Here is a 22,154-nt window from a genome sequence, read left to right on the forward strand (position 1 = left end):
GGAGCGAGAAATTAGCGCCCTCTGTTGATGGAATCCAGCTTCCTATGAACTTCGAACTTTTAGAAAAAATATGTTATGACGTCATTATATTTACCCAATTTGATTGGTCCACACGTGAACACACCTCCGAATCGGCCTCATTTATCTCATTAATATTCAGTGCCCTCCAAATTCGTGACGCCGGTGACGATCGTGCTAGAGACAATTTCTTCTTGAAAAAAACACCGACTTTCGACGTTTTAACCAAAATTAAGGCTGTATTTATACATATTAAGTATTTGTACATATCTTGTAGAATCAATATGTTAAGAATTTTGGCGAGCAGCGTGCAAAGGGAAGGCGCAAGAGGCCTGACTTTGTCGGGACTTTCCAGAGCCAGTTCCGTGACTACCCGGAGAAATGTTAGCAGTGCAGCAGCCGATGAAGAAGGTATGCCGAATTACACGTACATGTAGCTTTTTGACCAAAGTTATTTCGAAATCTTTCTTGACACGTTCTACAGTTCTCCCCTACATTTCTCTCCTTAGTCAGTCCCTCGGGCAAAATCTTGTAAATACGCGAAAGGCATGTTATTTCATCAGTGATTAATGTTGTAAACTTTGTGCACATTTGAAATTATTGTTGACATGGTTGGTTTTTTTTTTTGTGGGTTGATTGGGGGTGTGGCAATGTTTGTCCACATTTTAAAATATTCCGACTTGAAAAAGTTGACTGGTGTTTATTGTCTGAGACCTACCACATATTATTTATAGGCCCCCTATATGATAAAGGTGAGTTTGTCATAGTGGACGGTCTGCTGCTGTGTTTTGCAATTACAAAGGAAAGTTTGACATGGCAGGATTTGAAATTTTCAGACCAGTCTCATAGGGTTTGTGGACGGAAAAGGGTGACAAGCACAAGTGATGGCCAGATATGGGAATATTTCCTTTATTTCTTTTGTGTTTTATTATTTAATAGTTTTCTTAACTTTTATGTTTAAATCAAATCCTACTTTTTATTGGTAAGGTAAGTTATTAGGTAAGGATCATTTTGTCGGCACCCATTCAGGTTTGGATTCGTTATAAATTAAGGACAAACAAACAAACACTAAAAAAATAAATAAAAAAAAAACCAGCAAATGCAAACATGACAAACAACCAAAAACAGAAAAGACAATCAAACAAACAAATCAAAAACAAACAGACACCCCAGCAAAGAAACAGACAGACTAAGGAAGCCAACAAAGAAACACACCGTCATGATTAGACAGGAGATCAATCACACTAAAGCAGTTGAATTAGAGTCCATATTTGTCTTTAACTAGCTTTGGCAGATTTTTTTTAAAAGTGAAATAAATACTGAGAGCCATTCGGTTGATAGTCTTGTTCCAAGAGCCAAAGATCCTGACATTGAATATTGTCAGGTCAGGGGACAAGAAAGTCATCTGCTGTAACAATAGCCACTGCGTTTAAAAGAGAAAGAAAAAAGAAAGTTCAGGAACATGTACAGATGTATGTATCTTGGTCATGTGGTGATATTTTTCTTGGGCAAAAGCAAACTCCTCTTATTGTTTACGTCATTGTTTTGGTTTCACAGGATGTAACTTGTAAATATGACAAATTAACGATTTAAATTAATAAATTTAAGTATCGGGAACAATTTCATACCTGGACATGACTTGACACCCTGTGCAAAAACCCTATGAGACTGGTCTGAAGAAAAAAAAATCAAATTGTTTTCTCAGTAAAAGTTCAATATTTTCCCTGCTAAATGTCACTTTTTAGGACTTAGTATCGCTTTCTGATGGCTGATAATAGGTCACTAGTACTGCAGGGGAAAACCATGTACATTTTTTTGTATGGAATTTCTTCTCAAGTATCATCTACGTATGACATTGGACATAATCCGTATTCTAAAAAATCACCATTCTGAAACCTCCCCAAATATAGTCAAACGCACTGGTAAATGCATTAAAGGGAATGTACAACATGTGCTTTTGCTGCAATTTTCAGAAGTAAATGGGTTTGGAGGATTAGAATGTTATAGCAAGTATTGTTAAACTGACTTGTTTCACGTTTTGGGCTTGTATATATGTAGATGCTGGAAAAACCGAGAAAACCAATCATGGTCTTGTAGTCTGGTTCCCTGACCTCACTTTATTTAATACGTGTAAGATGAAACGGAACAATTTGTAGACTTTGGGGAATTGTAAAGTCAGAGAATAAGTCTGGCCGGCTTGCACCCCTTCAGTTCACACTTGTGTAATCAATTGCAAAGAAAATGTGGATTAACTAAATAATAACAATTAGAAGCATTTTTTTTTTTTTTAAAGCCAGTTTTTTTCCAACGCTAGTTGGCCGACCAGCTTTGGAAAAATACTTGAAAATGTCAGCACACAAGGAGCTACAATTTTACAGGGTGCCTAGCAATCCAGTAAGGTTTTTCATGATAATTTGATCATTTAATTTTTTGATGCTTGCAAATGTTGTATCTTCCCTTTAAATCTTCGTTCGCCGGTGTTCCACTAGAGTGTACAGTGTACTTTGGCAAAGCCTTGGCCCATATTGAAGTGTATAGTCTGATAGTGTAATGTGTATCAATGTGTTCACTGAGGCAGGTAAATATTCATGCAGTAGTCTTATCTCTGACACATTTGATAACAAGTGATTTGCTGGTACTAATGGTAGTGATTGTGTACCGTAGGACCATGGTCTGATGGTAGGACTGGTCATTATTCCGTTGGCTTTCATTCAGACCATTTCATCTTCAATCACTGTACCCTTGAGCTGAATTTGCTTTATGGTTGAACATTAATTTCTATCCAAGAATTGATATTGAATTTTACAACTGACATACAGATCATTGTCATTTGATTGGTGGAACTCACATCACGTGACACTTATTATTGCACAAGTACATGTACATGTACATGTATACACGCTGGGGCTCAAAAAGTCCCATTTGCCCATGGCGAATGGGATTTTATTATTCAACAGTTAAGATCATCCTTGTTCCATGGCGCGATATTTGTGTGCAAATGTATGCTGGTGTGTGCGTTGAGCATTGCGCGCATTGTTGCCAAGAGCCAGTAGCTACAGAGTTGGGCTCAAACATTTTGTGAAGGGGTGGTTTGGAAGAGAGAAATACATTTCCTACCAATTTTGTATTCAAATAAGAGTTCATTTTAACTGTAAATCAAATGGCAAGGATCTATACGTGATGTACACTGTATGACAGTTACATATTGAGTGGCTTTAAATAGTGAAATATGATCGCTCGGTAAAATCGGAACTTTTCCATTTCACTCGGCCTCGCCTTTTGAAATGGAAAAGTCAAGATTTTACCTTGCGATAATATTCCTCCCATTCCACTCTGAACCACTCAATATTTGTATTTACAATGTATAACAACTGACAAAATACAATGCAAATTTTTTTCTTAAAGCTGCGCTCCAATGCTCTTCAAGAAATATTCGGGTTTTTATTCTATTAATAAATTTCCAACCTCTTTTTTATGTCTGCAACCCTCTGAATTATTGGGTTTTTTTTTGTTTTGGGCACAAAAACTATCCACTTTGCGAGCAGACTGGCTCCCAGTCCGTATAGTAATGGATACTGACTGTGGGACAGGAACCAGCCTATACCCTGCAAGAACCGAATCATTGTCAGGCAGCCAATAATTTGAAAGTATAAAGTAATAAATCAACAATTAAACATTAAAACAAAAAACTTAAAGGTAATATGCAACATTTGCAAACGTAAAATAACAGAACTACTAAATTATTGTGAAACACCGGTACCTTACTTGACTGTAAGTGAATAATGGTCTCAAGCATCCTGTAAAAATCATGGCACCTGGTGCGCTGTCATTTTCAAGAACAGTGGAATTTTGTATCAATTTCCAACGATAGTTGGCCGATCGCCATTGGACAATTTTTTTTTCTCCAAATACTGCCCGCAGTTTACCAAATTTAGCATGTTAAGTCTACAATTGGTTACACATCCGTTAACGGGTGCAAGCAAGCTAGTCTGGTTCCCTGACCTGACAATTCCCCAACGTCTGTAAATTTCTCTGTTTCGTCTGAAGTACCGGTAAGGTCAGGGCATTTTTTTCTTGGTTTTTCCAGCTTCTGTGAACACAGAATTTTAAACTGGTCAGTGTAACAATATTTGCTATAAACTACTAACCTCCAAATCCATCCATTTTTGAAAAAAAAAGAATGTCCGACTATGTTCAACATTGGTAAGCTACTGGTACGTAACTTATTGCCCAGAAACTTTTTATTTATGACAGATCCCAACTTCTTTGAGATGGTGGAGGAGTACTTTGACCGGGGAGCGGCCCTAGTGGAAGACACGCTGGTGGAGAATATGAAGGGAAACCTGTCCAAAGATCAAAAACGACTCAAGGTACCAGACTTACATAATATGTAAACCCTGATGATCTCCCTTAGGGTTGCAGGCCAGTAAATCGGTCCGAAATCGCCTACGCTGGCCAAATCACAATTTGCATGCCCTCAAGTTCTTCATAGGGAGGAGCCATTTTTCACACTCGTCTCATCAAGATCAAAAATGAACAAGAAAAGGCCTAGTAAAAGTCGTCCCAGGGCACACAAAATTCTACTCAATTGATTCAGAATGGCTGTTCACTGGAAGTCTTCATGCATGCGGTCTACACAGTGGGGCGGATGTAGCCCATTCATTGGCATTGTGGGGTAATCCTATATGGGTCATTCCACCGGGTTGGGGAACAATGTGTGACATATGACCATACTAAGAAAAGCATGAATGTCTTGCTAGCAGTTGCTCTACATAATGTTTGTTGTTGGGTGTTTCACTACTGCAGAAATTTCAATGTATTGTGCCAAAAATATGAGCAAAAAATGTCATTTTGGACGTAACATTGACACCGTGTCAATGTTACGTCCAAATATGACATTTGTACCTTTTTCTAAAATTTGTGTGAAACATTACCCAAATTCACTGTACGACCTTCTTACTATGCATGCAACACAATAAGAAAAGCTTTTGTTATGGTAGTCAGGTATCAAATGGAGCAGAAATGATAGCTTGGTTGTGTGGATGTAACATTGACACGGTGTAAAACCCAAATGTCACACTTTTGTCTCGTTGCTTTCTATCAGGTCCAAGGCATCCTTAAGTTGATGAAACCCTGCAACAACGTGCTGAGCCTAAACTTCCCCCTGCGGCGTGACGACGGCTCTTTTGACATGATCGAAGCGTACAGAGCTCAGCACAGCCAGCACCGAACACCTTGCAAAGGCGGTAAGTAGCCTTTTTTTTCCCCAAAAATATTGGATTTTACTAATGTCACCCAGAACATACTGTTTTACTAATGCTTGTGAGATAAATAAATCACAAATTTATTCGGTTGGGACTCGAAACTAACACAAACCACAGATGAGCGGGGCTGATGGCCCAAGCCAGAGTAATCTGGCTCCCGATTTCACGAAGCACTGTGAGGCGTCGCAACCTGAGTTACGATGTGGAAAAGTAGACCAACACAGGCATATATACATGTACATGTACATGTAAACTACAAAATGTTTGAGTTCAAGGATTTTTTTTCTGGGTCTACATGTAGGATTTTTTTTTTTAAGGATTCTTCACCATTTATACGAGCATTTCTTTCGGGTGTACTGACAATATGGCGGGGAATTGTTTAGCCTTGGCAGAGGTTTGCGCTCTCTGAGTGCTTTCTAGTCTTGAATGGTGAATCCTTTCAATAGACTTTGATTTCTCCACCCCCCCCCCCCCCAACTTCAGGTATTCGTTACAGTCCGGACGTAAACGCGGATGAGGTCAAAGCCCTGGCCTCCCTCATGACCTACAAGTGCGCGGTGGTGGACGTCCCCTTCGGCGGGGCCAAGGGAGGCATCAAGATTGACCCCCGGCAGTACTCGGAGCGGGAACTGGAGAAGATCACGCGCCGGTTCTGCGTGGAGCTGGCCAAGAAGGGATTCATTGGTAGGTGAACCTTGAGTTTTGATTTCACGCCTAAAGAAACCTGTAGAGATAAGACAGTGAGAAGAAATTACAGTTTTAGAGGTGGGAGAAAATCCCAGACGAATATTCTGGGGAAGCGCACAGAATCATGTAGGGACTGAAAACCAATGACATTTGTTGACAAGGGCAGGAATCGAACCCGGGCCATAGAGGTGGAAGGCGAGGAAAGAACAGTGCGCTAACTTGACTCCCCGTGATTTACACAATATCCAATGATATCCTTACAATTGAAGTGTGAGAAACACAACGACGAAAGTTTCCTTGAAACATCTTAAAAAGCTTTACCTGAAACGTTTATCTTTTCTCATCGCAGGACCTGGTGTTGATGTTCCCGCCCCCGACATGGGCACCGGTGAACGCGAGATGAGCTGGATAGCGGACACGTACGCCATGACCGTGGGTTACCAGGACATCAACGCCCACGCGTGCGTCACGGGGAAACCCATCACGCAGGGCGGCATCCACGGCCGCATCTCGGCCACGGGCCGCGGCATCTACCACGGAATCGAGAACTTCGTCAACGAGGCCTCGTACATGAGCACTGTGGGTCTGACGCCCGGCTTCGGCGATAAGACATTCATAATCCAGGTACTGTATGTTACACGAAGTCAGGGCACTAGACAATAATAATCTCTATCTAGTATGATTCTATCATGTCTGTAAATTTCATGAGTATGTATGGTGTATTGCAATCATGTCAAAATTTGTCTGTCCTGGAGCAAAAACCCACTAGCATCCCCTTTTTTCTGTTGTCAGGGTTTTGGTAACGTGGGTCTGCATACGATGCGTTACCTCCACCGTTTTGGGGCTCGCTGCATCGGAGTGATGGAGATTGACGGAAGCATCTACAATCACAACGGAATCGACCCTAAAGACCTGGAAGACTACAAGCTGGTGAGGCCTTATCTAAAGATTAGTCCAAAAAGGACAAGTTTTTTGTGGGTTTTGTTGGTCCGGGGCAAGTTGAAATAACTGGTCTCAAAGTTGTCTACATGTATGTGCGTTAGACAGTCTTAAAGGGCCACCTCGACCTGTAACCATGGAATGTTTGTTTGTGAATCATAACTCTAAACGGGCTTATTGCAATGGGCTTAAATAGTTGGGCATCTTTTAACAACAATAGCCTTTAAACAAAATTGTGGTGTACCTAGTCCGTTTCCCCAAGCGGTTGTTTTTAATTTAACCCTAACGTACCTGAATCCATCAAAATCATACCCCTGTTTTGGAGGATTTCGGCGGATTCAGGATACCTCCATATTGAAAAAGATGGGGGATTTTGATGGATTCAGGATACCTCCATATTGAGCAGTTGCGGTACTTTGGATTCAGGATCTCAACATATACTACACTGGTGGATTCTGATGGATTCACTGGTGGATTCTGATGGACTCACTGGTGGATTCTGATGGACTCAGGACACCAACTTTTTTTTGCACGACAAAATTGGTGGATTGTGGCGGATTCAGAACACTTCCTAGTAAAAGTGCTCAAGGGGTTAGGGTTAAACTGTTAAAGATGATGATAAAAAAAATTTAATTGGCAAACTATGTTTTTTTCTGCAGTTGTTTTGTCTTTATAATCATAGTACAATCATGTAATATTTTTATCTTAATCTCTTGGTGACAGCAAAATGGAACCATTGTTGGCTTCCCAGACGCTGAGCCCTTCGATGGCGACCTGATGGTGGAACAGTGCGACATTTTGGTGCCTTGTGCCGGGGAGAAACAGATCACGCCCAAGAACGCCCCACACATCAAAGCAAGGGTGAGCCAGCAGCCTGTTACAATGAAACAACTTCCCCAATTTTAATACCAATTGACTTGTTTGACTAGGTTACTGTACTAGTTGACTAGTTTACTACGTTTCACTAGCCCTCGTTCTAGTTTACTGCAAGTTTTACCAGCCCCCTTGTCTAGTTTACCCCTGGTTTTACTTATTCCATGGACTAGTTTACTACAATTTTCATTAGGCCCCCTGGATTAGTTGACTGTATGTTTTAGAGTTCCATTTACTAGTTTACCGCAAGTTTAACTAGCTCCTTTGACTAGTTTTCTGCAAATTTCACCAGCCCCCTGGACTACTTTATCCCAGATTTTACTGGTACACCGGACAAGTTTATTTCACTCACTACCTGGACTGGTTTACTCCATGTTTCACAAGCTTCCTGGACTAGTTTACTGTAGGTTTTTGAGTTCCATTTAGACCTAAAAAAAAAAAGGGTTATGTTGGCGTAACCCGACTGACCCTAAAAATGCGGCCGACCCTGGATATATATTTTTTTTTGAAGGGAAGAAATATAATTAAAATCTATAGAAATGAATTTTAAATACGTTTTGAAACCATTTCTGACCGTTTCTCCTCAATTGTATGACGATAGCGCGCGTGGAACTTTGGAGTGCACAATGTTTTGCACCTTCCTCTCCATGACACAACGAACATGCAGAAGATAGCGCAGGCCTACAGGCAGTGCGCGTGCGGAGATCGATGCACCATGCATGCATGATAGATGTACATGTACAGTACACGTGTAGCCTCGTCCTAGACTGTTGCACGGCGCGAACTGCTACATACACTATTGAAAATACTTTGCTATTTATTCCATGTTAAAAAAATAGTTCATTATAATATAAATTATTTTAATTCATTTTCCACTATTTTACACGATAACAATTGATATATATTTATTCTAAAAATGGTAAACTATTCTGTAACCCTGGCGGCTGACGCGACCCAGCCGGCCCTCGGCCCGTGGTTACCCGCGTACGCCGTCGCATCATGGCGCCCGGTACCGAAGCGTACAGTGTTTCCATCAAGGGCAAATGGGGATCTTCGGTCATTTTCGACCGTTTAATGCGGACAAATTTGAGTCTAGAGCTGGGGATAATCGCCCAGAGCTGTGCCGATGGTGTAAAAGCGGGTTACACCGTGCTAAAAATACAAACTTCAAAGGAAGAATCGGGTCCATATAAAGATGTCGATGCAGATGAAACGGCTAACATTTTGTCTGATTTTGGATTCCGCTTTTTGATATGTACCTTTGGAAAGGTTGATGATGAGCCTTGTTTTCTTTTGTTATCGTGTACTACTACCGGCTTAATGTCATTTTCGTTGCTGGGATTATAAAAAAAAAAAAAAAAAAAAAAAAAAAACGACCTACCTACCCTATTTTTCTGGCCTGTTACGCCAACATAACTTTTTTTTTTTTCAGGCCTTACTAGTATACCTCATGTTTAACTGGTTCCTTGGCTAGTTTATCGCAAGTTTCACTGGCCCCTGGACTACATTGTAGTTTACCCCAGGTTTGTACTAGTTCCGTGGACTAGTTTACTACAAGTTTCACAAGCTCCCTTGTCTAGTTTACTTTACATTTCAATAGCAGCCCCCTCCCCCGGACTAGTTTACTGTATGTTTTAGAGTTCCATTTACTAGTATACCTCATGTTTAACTAGTTCCTTGGCTAGTTTACCGCAAGTTTCACTGGCCCCCTGGACTACATTGTAGTTTACCCCAGGTTTGTACTAGTTCTGTTGACTAGTTTACTACAAGTTTCACAAGCTCCCTTGTCTAGTTTACTTTACATTTCAATAGCAGCCCCTTCCCCCGGACTAGTTTACTGTATTAACTGCATCTTTCACCAGTTCCTTGACTAGTTTACTGCAGGTCTCACTCCTGTACTAGCATACTCCACAGTTCATGAAGCCACGTAGACTAGTTTACTGGTATTTTTCCCGATCTATTAACTTGTTTACTACATGTTTCACCAGTCCCTGGACTCCCCTGGACTAGTTAATTATGTGCTTTATAGCCTACTGGACTAGTTTACTCCACCTTCCACTAGTTCTGTTGACTAGTTTATTAACTAGTTTACTGTATGGTTCACCAGCCCCCAGGATAGGTTACTGTAAATTTCACTAGCTTGCTAACCACTGCAATTCACTTCATATACTAACTCCTGCATGCTGTTGTTTCTACCCTACAAGGCTTATTTTACATTTCGAATTTCGAAATAATTAGAAATATTATATTTGTTTAAATTTATGTGTATTTATTGGAATATTTTGTGCAGATTATTGCTGAAGGTGCTAACGGTCCTACTACCCCAGGTGCCGATAAAATTCTACAGGAAAGAAACATCATGGTCATTCCCGTGAGTATCCTGTTTTTAGATTATTCTTAAAGGCGCCTAGGTATACATTGTAATTACTCAGAAACAAATTTCTCGATTTCTTCACTCAAAATGAAGAAAGGACGGGTACCAAATACCCTGTGAAATTATCCCGCCTGAAATGGTTTCGATCAAAAGAAAACAATCATTGAAGGTGGTTTTCAAGTGTGTTACAACAAAATCCAGTCACAAGACCGATAAATTAGGCATATCTTTTCTCTGTTTTCTCAAAAAGTAAAGTAGCCACTGAAAAAATAATCCCACGCCTGGGTCTGGTCACTGTCAGAATAACCCCGGCGCAAACGGGTTAAGCCTGTTTTCCCACTGAGAAATAATATTTGCCATTTCCGGTTCCCCACACATCTTTACAGGATATGTACATCAACGCCGGTGGTGTGACCGTCTCGTACTTTGAGTGGCTTAAAAACCTGAACCATGTCAGCTACGGCCGGCTCACCTTCAAGTACGAGAGAGACTCCAACCAGTTCCTGCTAGGTGAGTTTTTCAAATTCCATTTTTAAAAATTTTGTACTGAATGTTTGGGACAGGTACAGAAGTCAAAGTTTTCTTGAGTCCAAAATCTCTGACGAGGTTTGTATTGGCTTTTTAAAGAGGTTAACATGGTTAAAGGGAATGTACATCATTGACTTATGCTTTAATTTTCAGAAATGAACTATTTGAGGGGTTAGTATAATAGATCAAATTATTGTTACACTGACATGTTTCAAGTTTTGTTTTTTTGAAAATGCTGGAAAAACCAAGAAAAACAAAAATGTTCAAGTAGTCTGGTTCCCTGACTCCACTGAAGGTGAAGTAGATCAATTTACAGATGCCAGAAAATTGTACGCTAAGGGAACCAGTCTAGCTGACCTGCACCCATTCATGAACATAAAACCAATTAGCAAACAAAATTGGACTGAAAAATGGTAAATTTGGAGCAGTAGTGAAAAATAGGTTTTTCCTACGGTGGTCGGCCGACCACCGTTGGAAATGTAAACAAAAATACAGTTTGCTTGAAAATGACTTCACACTAGGTGCCATAATTTTACAGGATGCTTTAGACTGTCATTTACCAACATCCTGTAAGGTATTTCGTAAAAACTTGATCATTTTATTTTTCGATGTTTGCAAATGTTGTATTTTCCCTTTAAAGTATGCATTTTTTGCTAAATGTATGCGTACGGAGATAATCCTCTCAAGTCTTTGGATTATGTAAGTCGATATTGAGACAGCTTCAATGTCAATCTTGAAAATGGTGCATGCGTGAGAACTGAAGAGATTTTCAAGCTCTGGCAGGAGCTTCTTCAAGTCACTTGGTGGTCGATCGGTTGGTCAGTCAGTCAGTCGATCTGTCTGTCTATCCCCGAAAATTGACCCAAAATATTTGTCCAAAAATGGACCAAATGCCATGCCGTGGTCATATAAATACACTCTTGACGAAAGTTTTCGGAAAACAGGCTTTGTTTCAATCGATGCACAATGCTTGTCTATTTTACTATGAAGTGAGACATTCCAAAACCGGGCCAGAGCTTATTGTGCACTTGCACTTGTTTCCTCCTAGTCTTGACACTTGCTATTCTACCCCAAAAGTGGTCCCACATTTGCACACTGCATTCTGAATCTTCTTCTATTGATTGATTGATTGATTGGGTTTTTAATTTCTGCGAAATTGACTAAAATAAGCCCCCCAAGGTTCCCATAAAAATATAACTACCAAATTTTTATTTAATAAATTAAATAGTTAAAAAATAAATTTATGTAACAATTCGGAAATATGTTTGTGAAAAGATTGTAAAAGGGCGCAAAAACGTGCAGTAATGTTATAGTCACGTGGTGTGTATCACAACTCACTATAAATTTAGGTATAAATCCAAAGTATGGTGTTCCATATGTGCCATCCGCGTTGCATTTTGGGACGTCACATTTTTGGGTGTCGCATTTTTAAGCTCTGGCAGGGATCATTTTGATAGATTTCATGCAAGACTCTCGTGCCAGACGACCAGAGCTTATTGTGCACTCGCATTCATTTCTTGTGTCGTTGCAGAGAGCGTACAGGAGAGTCTTGAGAGGAAATTTGGCAAGCACGGCGGCCGCATCCCCATCGTACCCTCTGAGAAATTCACAGACCGCATCTCTGGCGCCAGCGAAAAGGACATCGTGCACAGCGGCCTGGCCTACACCATGGAACGGTCCGCAAGGGTAGGTTGCAGTAAAACAGCCAATACTCAATCATTGGTTTTGTAATTTTCGTCCCGCTTGTTTTCTTAGAGTGGTACCCCTTCCTCATGTCATCTCTATTTAGAAGCAGTTTCCTGGACTCCCTCGACTGCCCGGATGCTTTTGAAGTGTGGCCCCCTTTCTTCTTTTCAAATTGTATCTGTTGGGGAAGGATTTCTTCCCCCCCCCCCCCACCCCAAAAAAAATTCTTGATGTGAGTGGTGCTATTTTTGTTCATGAGAGTGTCCAATTTCTTTTGAGGAGTGGCACCCCTTTTATGTTAGTGTCCTTTCCGGGATGCTTTGCTGTCTTTTCACAGTTTCTTTTATAGAGTGGCACCCCTTTCCATCCACAAAAAAAATCTCCTTTGTTGAAGCCCACCTAGAGTGACTCTTTTGGTTGGAAAATGCAGACAAAAAATAGTTAAATGCTTAAGTGGAAATACAGCTTTTTGCTCTTGCATGAAAGCACTTTCCCTTGAAAGTCAATCCACTCATGAATAATGCATCGCTTTCTTTGAATATACATTGCATATTCATGAGCTAGTCACCAATCACTGATCACTTTTTCAACATGGGAACAGTCTCCCTTTCGAACTCATCCACTCATGTATAATGCATTGCTTTCTTTTGAATATATATTATACATTGCATATTCATGAGTAGGTCATCCATCATTGGTCACTGTTTAATCGTGGGAGTTTCCAATCATGTAGTGAGAATTTCAAAAGTAAAAAATCATGGTAATTCCTGTGTTGGAAAATCATTTGACCTATCGCGGTAGAATCGTGTTAGAATCTCATCAACGCAGCTTGTGTAATATTGTCCAATTACATGGTATACAAATAGACGCAGAACGTGCAAAATGTGAGACAAACAAAAGTTAGTGTACAAAAACTCCATAGGGTTGTTTAAAGCCCGAGTCCATCATTTGCAGCTATCCAAAAAAGTAACTGGCGTAATTATTGTTGAAAAACATACTGGTTGAAAGATAGTAAGGGGACTAAACTCCCTGTGAAATTATCCTTTCTGGCAAGCTCTCATTTCGAAGAAATCAACGAAAGAAGGCATTTCCAACGGTGCTTCTTAAGAAGCACCGTAGGAAAATTTAAATTAGTTGTTCCTTTTGTTATTCGGCGCTGCGCGCACAAGCATTGGAACGACGCACAGGCGCGCTCGGTTGCTAGAATTCGTCGGATCAGTGCGCGACATCGCGTAAAGCTGCAATTCAAAACAATTCGAAACATGATTTAGCAACTTTTGATTTTAAATTGAGATCCTAAAATGCTGTTTTTCTCGGAATATGAAGCTGAAGCTGAGCTGAAACTTCATCAAGTAAGTTGTTCAGTATCCTTCATTAGATTTTGAACACTTTTGTTGCTTCAAACGAACAAAATGCACTAATTACAAATGATGGACTATAGCTTTAAGGGGCGTGGCTAACTTCCCAAACGGCGATAGGTCAACTGCTTTGGCACATCCAATGCAAATCATTGGGTAATTATTTTCACCCCACCAACCATTTTTGTTTGTTTCGTAGCAAATCATGCGAGTTGCGATGCGGCACAATTTGCGTTTGGACATCCGAACGGCCGCCTACGCATCAGCCATCACCAAGGTCTATTATACGTATCTCAATGCGGGCCTTACCTTTTAACCAAAACTCCGCCCACAAAATGGAGGATTCTACCACACGAAGACAGTAATACCGTAATTTCTCTTTCGTGTTGCTCAGAAAAAAAGTTTTATTCAAGCTCTACTCTGGTAGACTACTGATGTTTTTTTTTTTTTTTTGTTTTTTTTTGAGGGGGGGTTTACAACAAGAAAAATGTGGTTGCTTGGATTTTATCCAATCTGAAACTTGAACAAAATGCTTTGTTTGATTCTGTCATGAAAACCTTTCGAAAAGTGTAAAAAAGAAAAACGGTGCGATTTTTTTCTGATACTTGTACAAGATGCTTCGTTTGGTTTTGGTTGTTACACAGAAAGAATTTGAAGATTGACTCATTTTAATAGAAATGTTTTTTTAAGCCTTCAAAATTTATTCAATTAATCAAGTTTTCATTATTGGAAATGCAAATTTGTATTTAAAGAAATCTCATATTTGGTGTGGGAAGGGTCTTGGCAGGACATACTATTTTTTATTAACATGTTTTGGCATTTTTGAAATTCATCCTTGAAAAATACTTACTAAATTTTTTGAATTTCCATAATTTTTTTTGAGGAAAAGTCTTGAGGAGTTGGGAGAAGTCTATTTCATCACGGAAAATTCTTAGCCCATTTCCGTGAAGGACCACATGAAAAAGTCTAGCAGTTTGAATTTTTTTCTGTGAGACGATGAAAAGTCCTGCAGAATTAGGGGCATTTCTATCACAGAAAAGTCTAGAGAATTCTGAAAACTTTCCATGGTTGATCGTGGAGAAATTTTAACATAGTGGAGAGAATTTTTCCATAACAAAATCATGGAAAAACCGAGAGTAGCCACCAAATTCACATGGAACTACTTATAGGTTGTGAAAAATTTCTGAGGGAATGCAAAATTTCATGAGAAATCATTTTGAAAGGCAAACCAACAATTTTTTCAGTATGAGTAAAACTTTTTTGTATGAGCATTTTATCGTCTTTTTCTGGTAGCACTAGTTTCTGTGCGTAATATCCTTGCCCCTACTCTTGCAAGCGGTGTTGGTGGTGGTATGTGCAGAGTAAGCAGTTTGTAACAGGGTAGCATCATCTGTTTGAAGTGTGGCACATGCGTCTTTGTACTAGCAGCATGCTACATGTACATGTACATGTCGTTGTGCACTGTAGCATGATTTTGCATATTTCTGGTTTACTAGTCTCACGATTTTTCCTGTTTTTTTTTTTTCAATTTCCCCATGTTTTCCCAGGTATATTCCCTCAACATTGCAGACTTGGGCCCGCAACATGGCAGTTTTGATTGATAATCCAATACAAAACAAAAACAGCAAATCAAAATGTTATTAACATTTTGGAATTGTTTTCGACAGTTTGGACACATTCGACATTCTGGACATTGTTTAAGTTTATGACATATTGGACATTTTGACATGATGGACATACCGGTACATTGGACATTTTGGACACTAAATTTTGGATATTAAATTTTGGACTTTAAAGTTTAGACGTTGAACATTTTTGACATATCGGACATTTTTGGCTGGACTTTTTGACATTTGGGACATTTAATTTTGGACATTTAGGGCATATTTTTTTTATCATTTTTGACATTTCAGACATTTTGAACATTCAATTTGTGACATTTTTGACATATTTATCATTATGAACATATTTGACCTTTTTGACGTTTTTTGCATATTTTTGACATATTTGACATGTTTGACACAGACATTTTTATTTCCATGCACTTCTTATTACAGGTGTCTTTTTTTTTGCAGTGTGATGGCTGATGTGTATCATTGTATGCATACATGTGGCTCATAGCATGTTGTTTTATAATTGCTTTGGCTTTTGCAAATCCATTTTTTTGTTACCCACTGTTATTGCAGGTGTTTAATTGTGTTGCAGTCTAACAGTTTGTCCCCCGGTCTAATAGTGTAATAGTTTGTCCCCCGGTCTAACAATAGTCTAATAGTTTGTCCCCCGGTCTAATAGTCTAATAGTTTGTCCCCCGGTCTAATAGTCTAATAGTTTGTCCCCCGGTCTAACAATAGTCTAATAGTTTGTCCCCCGGTCTAATAGTCTAATAGTTTGTCCCCCGGTCTAATAGTCTAATAGTTTGTCCCCCGGTCTAATAGTCTAATAGTTTGTCCCCCGGTCTAATAGTCTAATAGTTTGTCCCCCGGTCTAATAGTTTGTCCCCCGGTATGCTGGGAACACTACCAAGCCTGTGTGAAATAAAACTCTGTTTTTCAGTGATTCTATGTTTTGACTTGTACCCCATGAACAAAGAAACTGACAAGAGAAAGGCTGCCTACGTGTGGGACTGGATAGCTCAGTTGGTAGAGCACTGTTACGGTGTTCAGGAGGTCACAGGTTCAAACCCTGCTCAAGTCAGTTTCTTCGTTCATCCTTGTTTCATTCTTTTAAAGATAATTGTAGAACTGTAATCACGCAGCCATATTTAAATCAGATGCCAAATTTTTAGTGTATCAATCAGCGTTTCAGACACCTTTTCTTCCAACTTCTCCCTTTTTCCTATCCCCATAAGCCTGCTGCCTTCTCTGGAATGCATCTCTTTTCACCATGAGTTGATTTTATTTTTTTTCCGTCTTCGACCGCTTTTCCTTCCTCATTTGAAGAAAGCTTTCAATGTCATGCCACTGGTCTGCTGCAATACGTGTTGTAATCCTGAACACACTTTCCCTGCCGAGTTGAATAAACATTGGCGGTTACAACTTCATGGGTTTGCCACTTTGTGCATGCGTTTATCGGGGTCATGCCTGAACTATCGAGTGCAGTCTTTGGCCTGTTCAAATGAGCCCCATGAGAGCACATCTTGGACGCTAGTCAAAAATTCATCATGAACTTCACAGTTCCGTCTCCCAGTGAAATTGGCCCTAGTTTGCCATTGCCTTTATTATACACAACACTGCTTGCACAGAATTGCAATGTTTGAAAACGCATCACCAGGCAATCTCAAACCTTCCATGCAGCTTGCAATGTCTTCCCCGCGCTTCTTAACATGTCAACCATATCAAACATGTCAAACACGTCAACCATAAACACATCGAACACGTCAAATATGTCAAACATGTCTAACATGTTAAACACGTCAAATATGTCAAACACATCAAACATGTCAAAAGTACTTTAGAGCTGCAATACTTGATATCATACTCAAGCAATCTCAAACCATGCACGGCACCTGCATGTCATGTCATTGCTTGCTTCATGAATGGGTTGAAACTAAAGGGACGAATGGGGGTGGGGGGTGGGGCGGGAGTACTCCAGACTGTCAACTTACCCCAAATTTGGGATTTCAGATAAAAATTCCAGCGTCTTAAATTCTTTTGTGTTTCCCATCAGCAACTGATGAGGATTGGCATGAAGTACAATCTGGGGCTGGACCTCCGCACGGCGGCCTACGTCAACTCGCTGGAGAAAATCTACAACACCATTGGCAAGGCGGGTCTCGCTTTCGCCTAAACGACAACACCCCCCCAAACTCCCCCCCCCCCCAAATAAAAAAATCACGCTCTTTACATTATCTCACAATGCCTTCAAGGCCTACACGTCCATGTCTAAACTTCTTCCTTTTTCGTTCTTACTCCATCTGCGTGTCTGAAACGTTGGTTTGATATCTTTTTAACCCTCCTAGTGGGAAGTCCATATTTCGGAGCGAAATAACCCTTTAAAACCCTGCAGGTCAATTTCGGGTGAAGGGACATGAGTGTTAAAGTTAACTGTGTGGACAAACAGAGTCACTGCATGACAAACAAACCCAGCACTGTGGAGAGCAGCGAAGCGTGACCGAATCTGCCTGCTTGCCCTGAGCTTAACCACGCAAAAGAATTGTGCAGGGATTTGAAGTGCTATCCATACTCCAAGAATTGTGCAGGGATTTGAAGTGTTATCCATACTCCACAGAAGATTACCTCAAAGGAATCTGTGAAGTGTGAATGCTAACTCTGTGGGCAAAAGTGGTTTTGTAAAACTAGGATTTTGAAGTGCAAAAGACTAGGAGGGTTAATAGACCGCACTAAAACAATTGCAAATACCAACCAAAAAATGAACAACAATTTCTGCGTTTGTATGTGTTGATGGCTGTGTCTGGGTAAAGTATTGCCTTGCTGTGTGAGAACAGTAGAGGGCGCTTTTGATTACCGTGATAATTTTTTTTCCCTCGATCCCTCTCTGCCCTCTCCCAGCAAATCATGCGCACGGCAATGAAGTACAACTTGGGCTTGGATCTACGCACGGCTGCCTACCTCAACTCGATCGAGAAGATCTTCCAGACTTATCACGACGCCGGGCTCACCTTCACATAAACTGCCAAAGCCAGAGACCCCCTTAAACCAAAAATTGAACGGAGTGGAGTTCCGAGATGACCGCCAACGTTTTTAAAGCACTGAAGATACACTACGCTTGCATCCAGGTTTTGTTTCTCATTGTTAAAGGCATAAAGGATCATTTGTATTTATCTCAAAAGTAAACCACCAGAGAATTATGAAAATGCTTACTTGGATTAAAGATCGTACTGGTACTAAACACCCTGTGAAATTATTCCATCTGGCTTGCTGGCATTTAGAAGAAATCAAGAAATGAAGGTGATTTCCAATGGTCAGTCAATTGACCGATTTCTGGAAATAAAGAGTACAATCAACGAAAGTGCGTTTCTTGAACGAAAGGTTGTGTCTGGTTTGTTCACTGTTCTCTCAAAAAGTGTAGTATCCACTGAGCTGAAACTTCAACAGGCTAGGTTTTCAACATTCATCTGTGGATCATGAGTGGCGTTATTATTGGAAACGAACAAAATGCATGCAAAGCAAATGATCCTATATGCCTTTAAGCTTTGCATCCAAGTTGCATGTATGTCAGCTAGACAATGCAACACGGCAACCTAGGTTATTCAGAGTTCGCTCAAGCTTAATTGCACCCCAGTATTTTTAAAGTTCACTGTTTAATGAACCACAAATAGAAAGCTCTATGTATATGTTACATTAGCCTTTGACAGTTGAGAGGTTTTAGTATTTGTTTTTAACAAAATTATTCTGAAATAGAAACGAATGATTAAAATTAAACAGTACCAAATTTTGGGTGGTGGCCATGTAAGTGCCCAACTCTTTTTTTTTTAATTCTTTTTTTCCCCTAATTTTTACAGTGCAGCTTTTTTGTTCAATCTGTATCATTCTCAAGCAGGAAATGAACAATAGAGGTGCTATTGCTGTGCACAGTGGACTAGTAGATAAAAGTGCTTATTCATCAAGATTGCCACATCATCAACAACAAAAACATGTTGTCGTTTGGTTTGTGAAGCTTCCAAATTGCAAAACACCAAATAACCAGCATAGAAATACTTTCAAGTACTTGCTTTGGCTAAATTATTTAATTTTCACAACGAGGTAGTTCTTAAATGTAAATCTTGAATTGGGGTCAATTCTATGCATAAAAGTTGATTGATTAATTTGATTAATGATTAAATATTTTGTGTGCGAATAAAGGTGTGTATATATACATTGATTTTGTTTGGTGGGTGTGGTCTGGGGAGTGCTTTATGCTCCATTGATATTGGTTGCTTTATCTCGTTGCATATTCATGAGCGAGCCCTCTTTGCCTATTGGTGAACTCCTCAGGGCATGCCTCCTGATTGGACAGCTTTTACCAGCTTTTAAATGCTTTGGCTTAAATCACTGCCCTGGATACAAGGTTGATGGCAATCCCAACCCATGTAGGAATATCCACCCATTTGAAATTCCTGTTAAAATTTCCTCTACCAAGGTAAAACCACAACATTTTTTTAAAAGGGGTATTTCCTTTCCATTCTGACTTTATGTTACTAATGAAAAATTAATCATTTATTTTTAGCTTTTCCTGTAAACATGTATAAATACTTAGTGGAGTTGCCGTGTGCATCATTCAAAACTCAAAAGCTGAGAGATTTGTTTTGATTTAGGGGTACGTGTGCAAACGTGTGTAAAACTTAAAAATTTACTTTATGTTAAACTTTCCAGTAATAGATTTTTTTCTGTTATCGTTATCTACTTTACTTCATCGTTACTATATCCAGAATAGTGGGGGAAAATACCTTTCATGAAATTTCCAAACATCTTATGAGCGTTTCCCGTGCTAGAATTTGCAATTCGATTTGTTCCGGAGCTTTTATTTGTACTTACTTTCCATTTCCGAGCCTTGAAGTACATCATTTTTCAAAACTACTCCTCCAGTAATTAATGATATGGGGGATGGGGCTAGTTTCAAGGAAGCAAAAATTGCCAACGTACGTTCGCGATCTGTTTTGTGTGTGAGTTTGTTTCTGCATTCAATAGGGGACGTTGAGCAAGAGAGGACAGTAGGGTCCCCAATTTCTAGAAGGTCCCCAATTTACGATTATGTACAAATGTATGCGAGGTCTTCCTAAAAAGATTGAAGACAAAAGAGGGACCATAGGGGTCCCCGATTGCAGACAAATACACACTTAGGAGGGTCGGTTTTCCATTCAGACTAAAGACTTATGTGTCAGATTTCAAGGACCCGAGGACCTGCATGGCCAATATAGTCCTCGGTAGAATTTCGTATACAAACCTCATGGGAGCTGTGGAGAGAAAAAAAAATGTTTAGTACATGTACAAGCAAAAGGGAGCAAAAGAAGGAAAGGGGCAGGTCATCGCGAGTATACTGCAGTAAAAACGAGCTGTGTGTGTCGATGCTTAACCCGTGGAAATTGACTGTTCCACATTAGCCCCGCCCACTGCACATCCTGCGCACGCATGTCGAACATTAGTCGGGCTGTGATAGGTTAAAGCACCTTTGGGTGGGGCTTAATGTATCAATATTTAGTTGGCAACGTTTGCAGTTTTCGCATAGATGTTGGCCTAGAATGTTTCCCGGCCCAATATTTGAAGTCCAAATCACAATTTGGACACAGAACCAGACTAGTTTTGGGCTGGCTGGTATTTTGTATACGTAAGGGGAATGTTGTGTCGTGCTCGTGTCACTTTACCAACATTTTGTTTTTCCAAGATTTTTTCAAGTCGCACACTGCGTAGTGTAATTCTGCTAAACATAATTACATTTGGCAAACTCCATGCTCCAATCATCATACAAATTAAGGCCTTTTACAAATATTTTGTTGCCTTGGTTTTCAACAATGTTATGTACAGATTGGAAATTGTTATAAAGGAAAAATTGTGACAAATATGGCAACTGGTCAGATTGTTTTGTTTTGGTTTGTAAGCTATTTTTGTTTTAAAGTGCAGCTGGGTCAAAAATGGAGTTGAAATGTGTTCTGGTGCCCTATAGGAATATTCCCTACAAATTTGAAGTAATTTCATTTTGGGGGGCCAAAAATGAAGAAAAACAAAGGCAAGTGGTTAGCCTTGCATTTTAAAATTAAATTTGGCGGAAAATTGTATCTGACAATATTGAAACATCCGAAATTTTAAAGATTTGGGACAAAATCATCTTCTTCTTTTTTAGGGGAGGGGGGAGAAAATTTTACAAACGTTACTGATTTTGCCCCAAATTTTCGTCGATATTTGAATTTGAAAAGCTCATCTGCCCAGAAAACGAATTGGAATGCGTTGGAAAAATTATTTCTTTGGTCAAAAGTGAAGAAATTGTAAGAAGTTAGCCTTACAGTTTTAATGAAATTTGGCGAATTTGACTTTTCTCCAAAATGTAGGCGAACCCCTTGCATTATGTGTATTTGTTTTTCAATTTTAGCCAAAAATTGAAATTGCTTCAAACTTGCTTGAAAGATGCCTAATGGACACAACAACACATTCCAATTCGATTTTTAGACAGACGAGCTTTCCCAAATGAAATTTCAACGAAAACTTGGGGTGAAATCAGACAAAAATGATGATTTTTTTCTTTAAAAATTGATGAGTTTTGCCCAAACCGTTTCGGTATTGCGTGTTTATGATTGATGCTCCTACTCTTGCCTTTAAAGTAATTTCTGCAGAAATTGGAGAAAAGTTAATTTTTGGCAAAGTGCCTAAAAAAGCAAGTTTTTTTTTTCAATTTTGGCCAAAAAATCAAAACGCTTCAAACTTTATGAAAGACCAAAGAACACTGTTCGATTTCTGGACAGACGTGCTTTTCACAATGAAATTTCGACGAAAATTT

General features: G+C 39.6%; 1 protein-coding gene across 3 annotated transcripts; it reads left to right on the forward strand.

Annotated features, from left to right (window-relative positions):
* The first annotated feature begins 139 nt into the window (after positions 1–139).
* On the forward strand, positions 140–21,224 carry LOC119731191 (glutamate dehydrogenase, mitochondrial-like). Of its 3 annotated transcripts, XM_038204260.1 has the most exons (12): positions 140–429; positions 4,273–4,388; positions 5,123–5,264; positions 5,766–5,966; positions 6,319–6,593; positions 6,762–6,899; positions 7,632–7,769; positions 10,072–10,152; positions 10,542–10,665; positions 12,215–12,369; positions 13,927–14,088; positions 18,236–18,324. In XM_038204260.1, exons 1-11 carry the CDS (start codon positions 303–305, stop codon positions 14,041–14,043), a joined length of 1,614 nt encoding a protein of 537 aa, XP_038060188.1. In that variant the 5' UTR covers positions 140–302; the 3' UTR covers positions 14,044–14,088; positions 18,236–18,324. The 3 variants fall into 3 exon arrangements, with proteins under 3 accessions (XP_038060188.1, XP_038060187.1, XP_038060186.1); XM_038204259.1 differs by lacking the exons at positions 13,927–14,088; positions 18,236–18,324 and adding an exon at positions 17,394–17,542; XM_038204258.1 differs by lacking the exon at positions 13,927–14,088 and having other exon boundaries at positions 141–429; positions 18,236–21,224.
* Positions 21,225–22,154: the final 930 nt, after the last annotated feature.

This window comes from Patiria miniata, unplaced genomic scaffold (assembly GCF_015706575.1).
Source record: "Patiria miniata isolate m_02_andy unplaced genomic scaffold, ASM1570657v1 HiC_scaffold_23, whole genome shotgun sequence".
NCBI classification, from domain to species: domain Eukaryota; kingdom Metazoa; phylum Echinodermata; class Asteroidea; order Valvatida; family Asterinidae; genus Patiria; species Patiria miniata.

Bases quoted from the DNA above. Each gene is read 5' to 3' on its own strand.
- LOC119731191 (XM_038204259.1), top strand. From the start codon at position 303: ATGTTAAGAATTTTGGCGAGCAGCGTGCAAAGGGAAGGCGCAAGAGGC. The intron at 6,900-7,631 runs GTGAGGCCTTAT...TCTTGGTGACAG, and splicing joins ACCTGGAAGACTACAAGCTG to CAAAATGGAACCATTGTTGG. The intron at 12,370-17,393 runs GTAGGTTGCAGT...GTTTCCCATCAG, and splicing joins CCATGGAACGGTCCGCAAGG to CAACTGATGAGGATTGGCAT.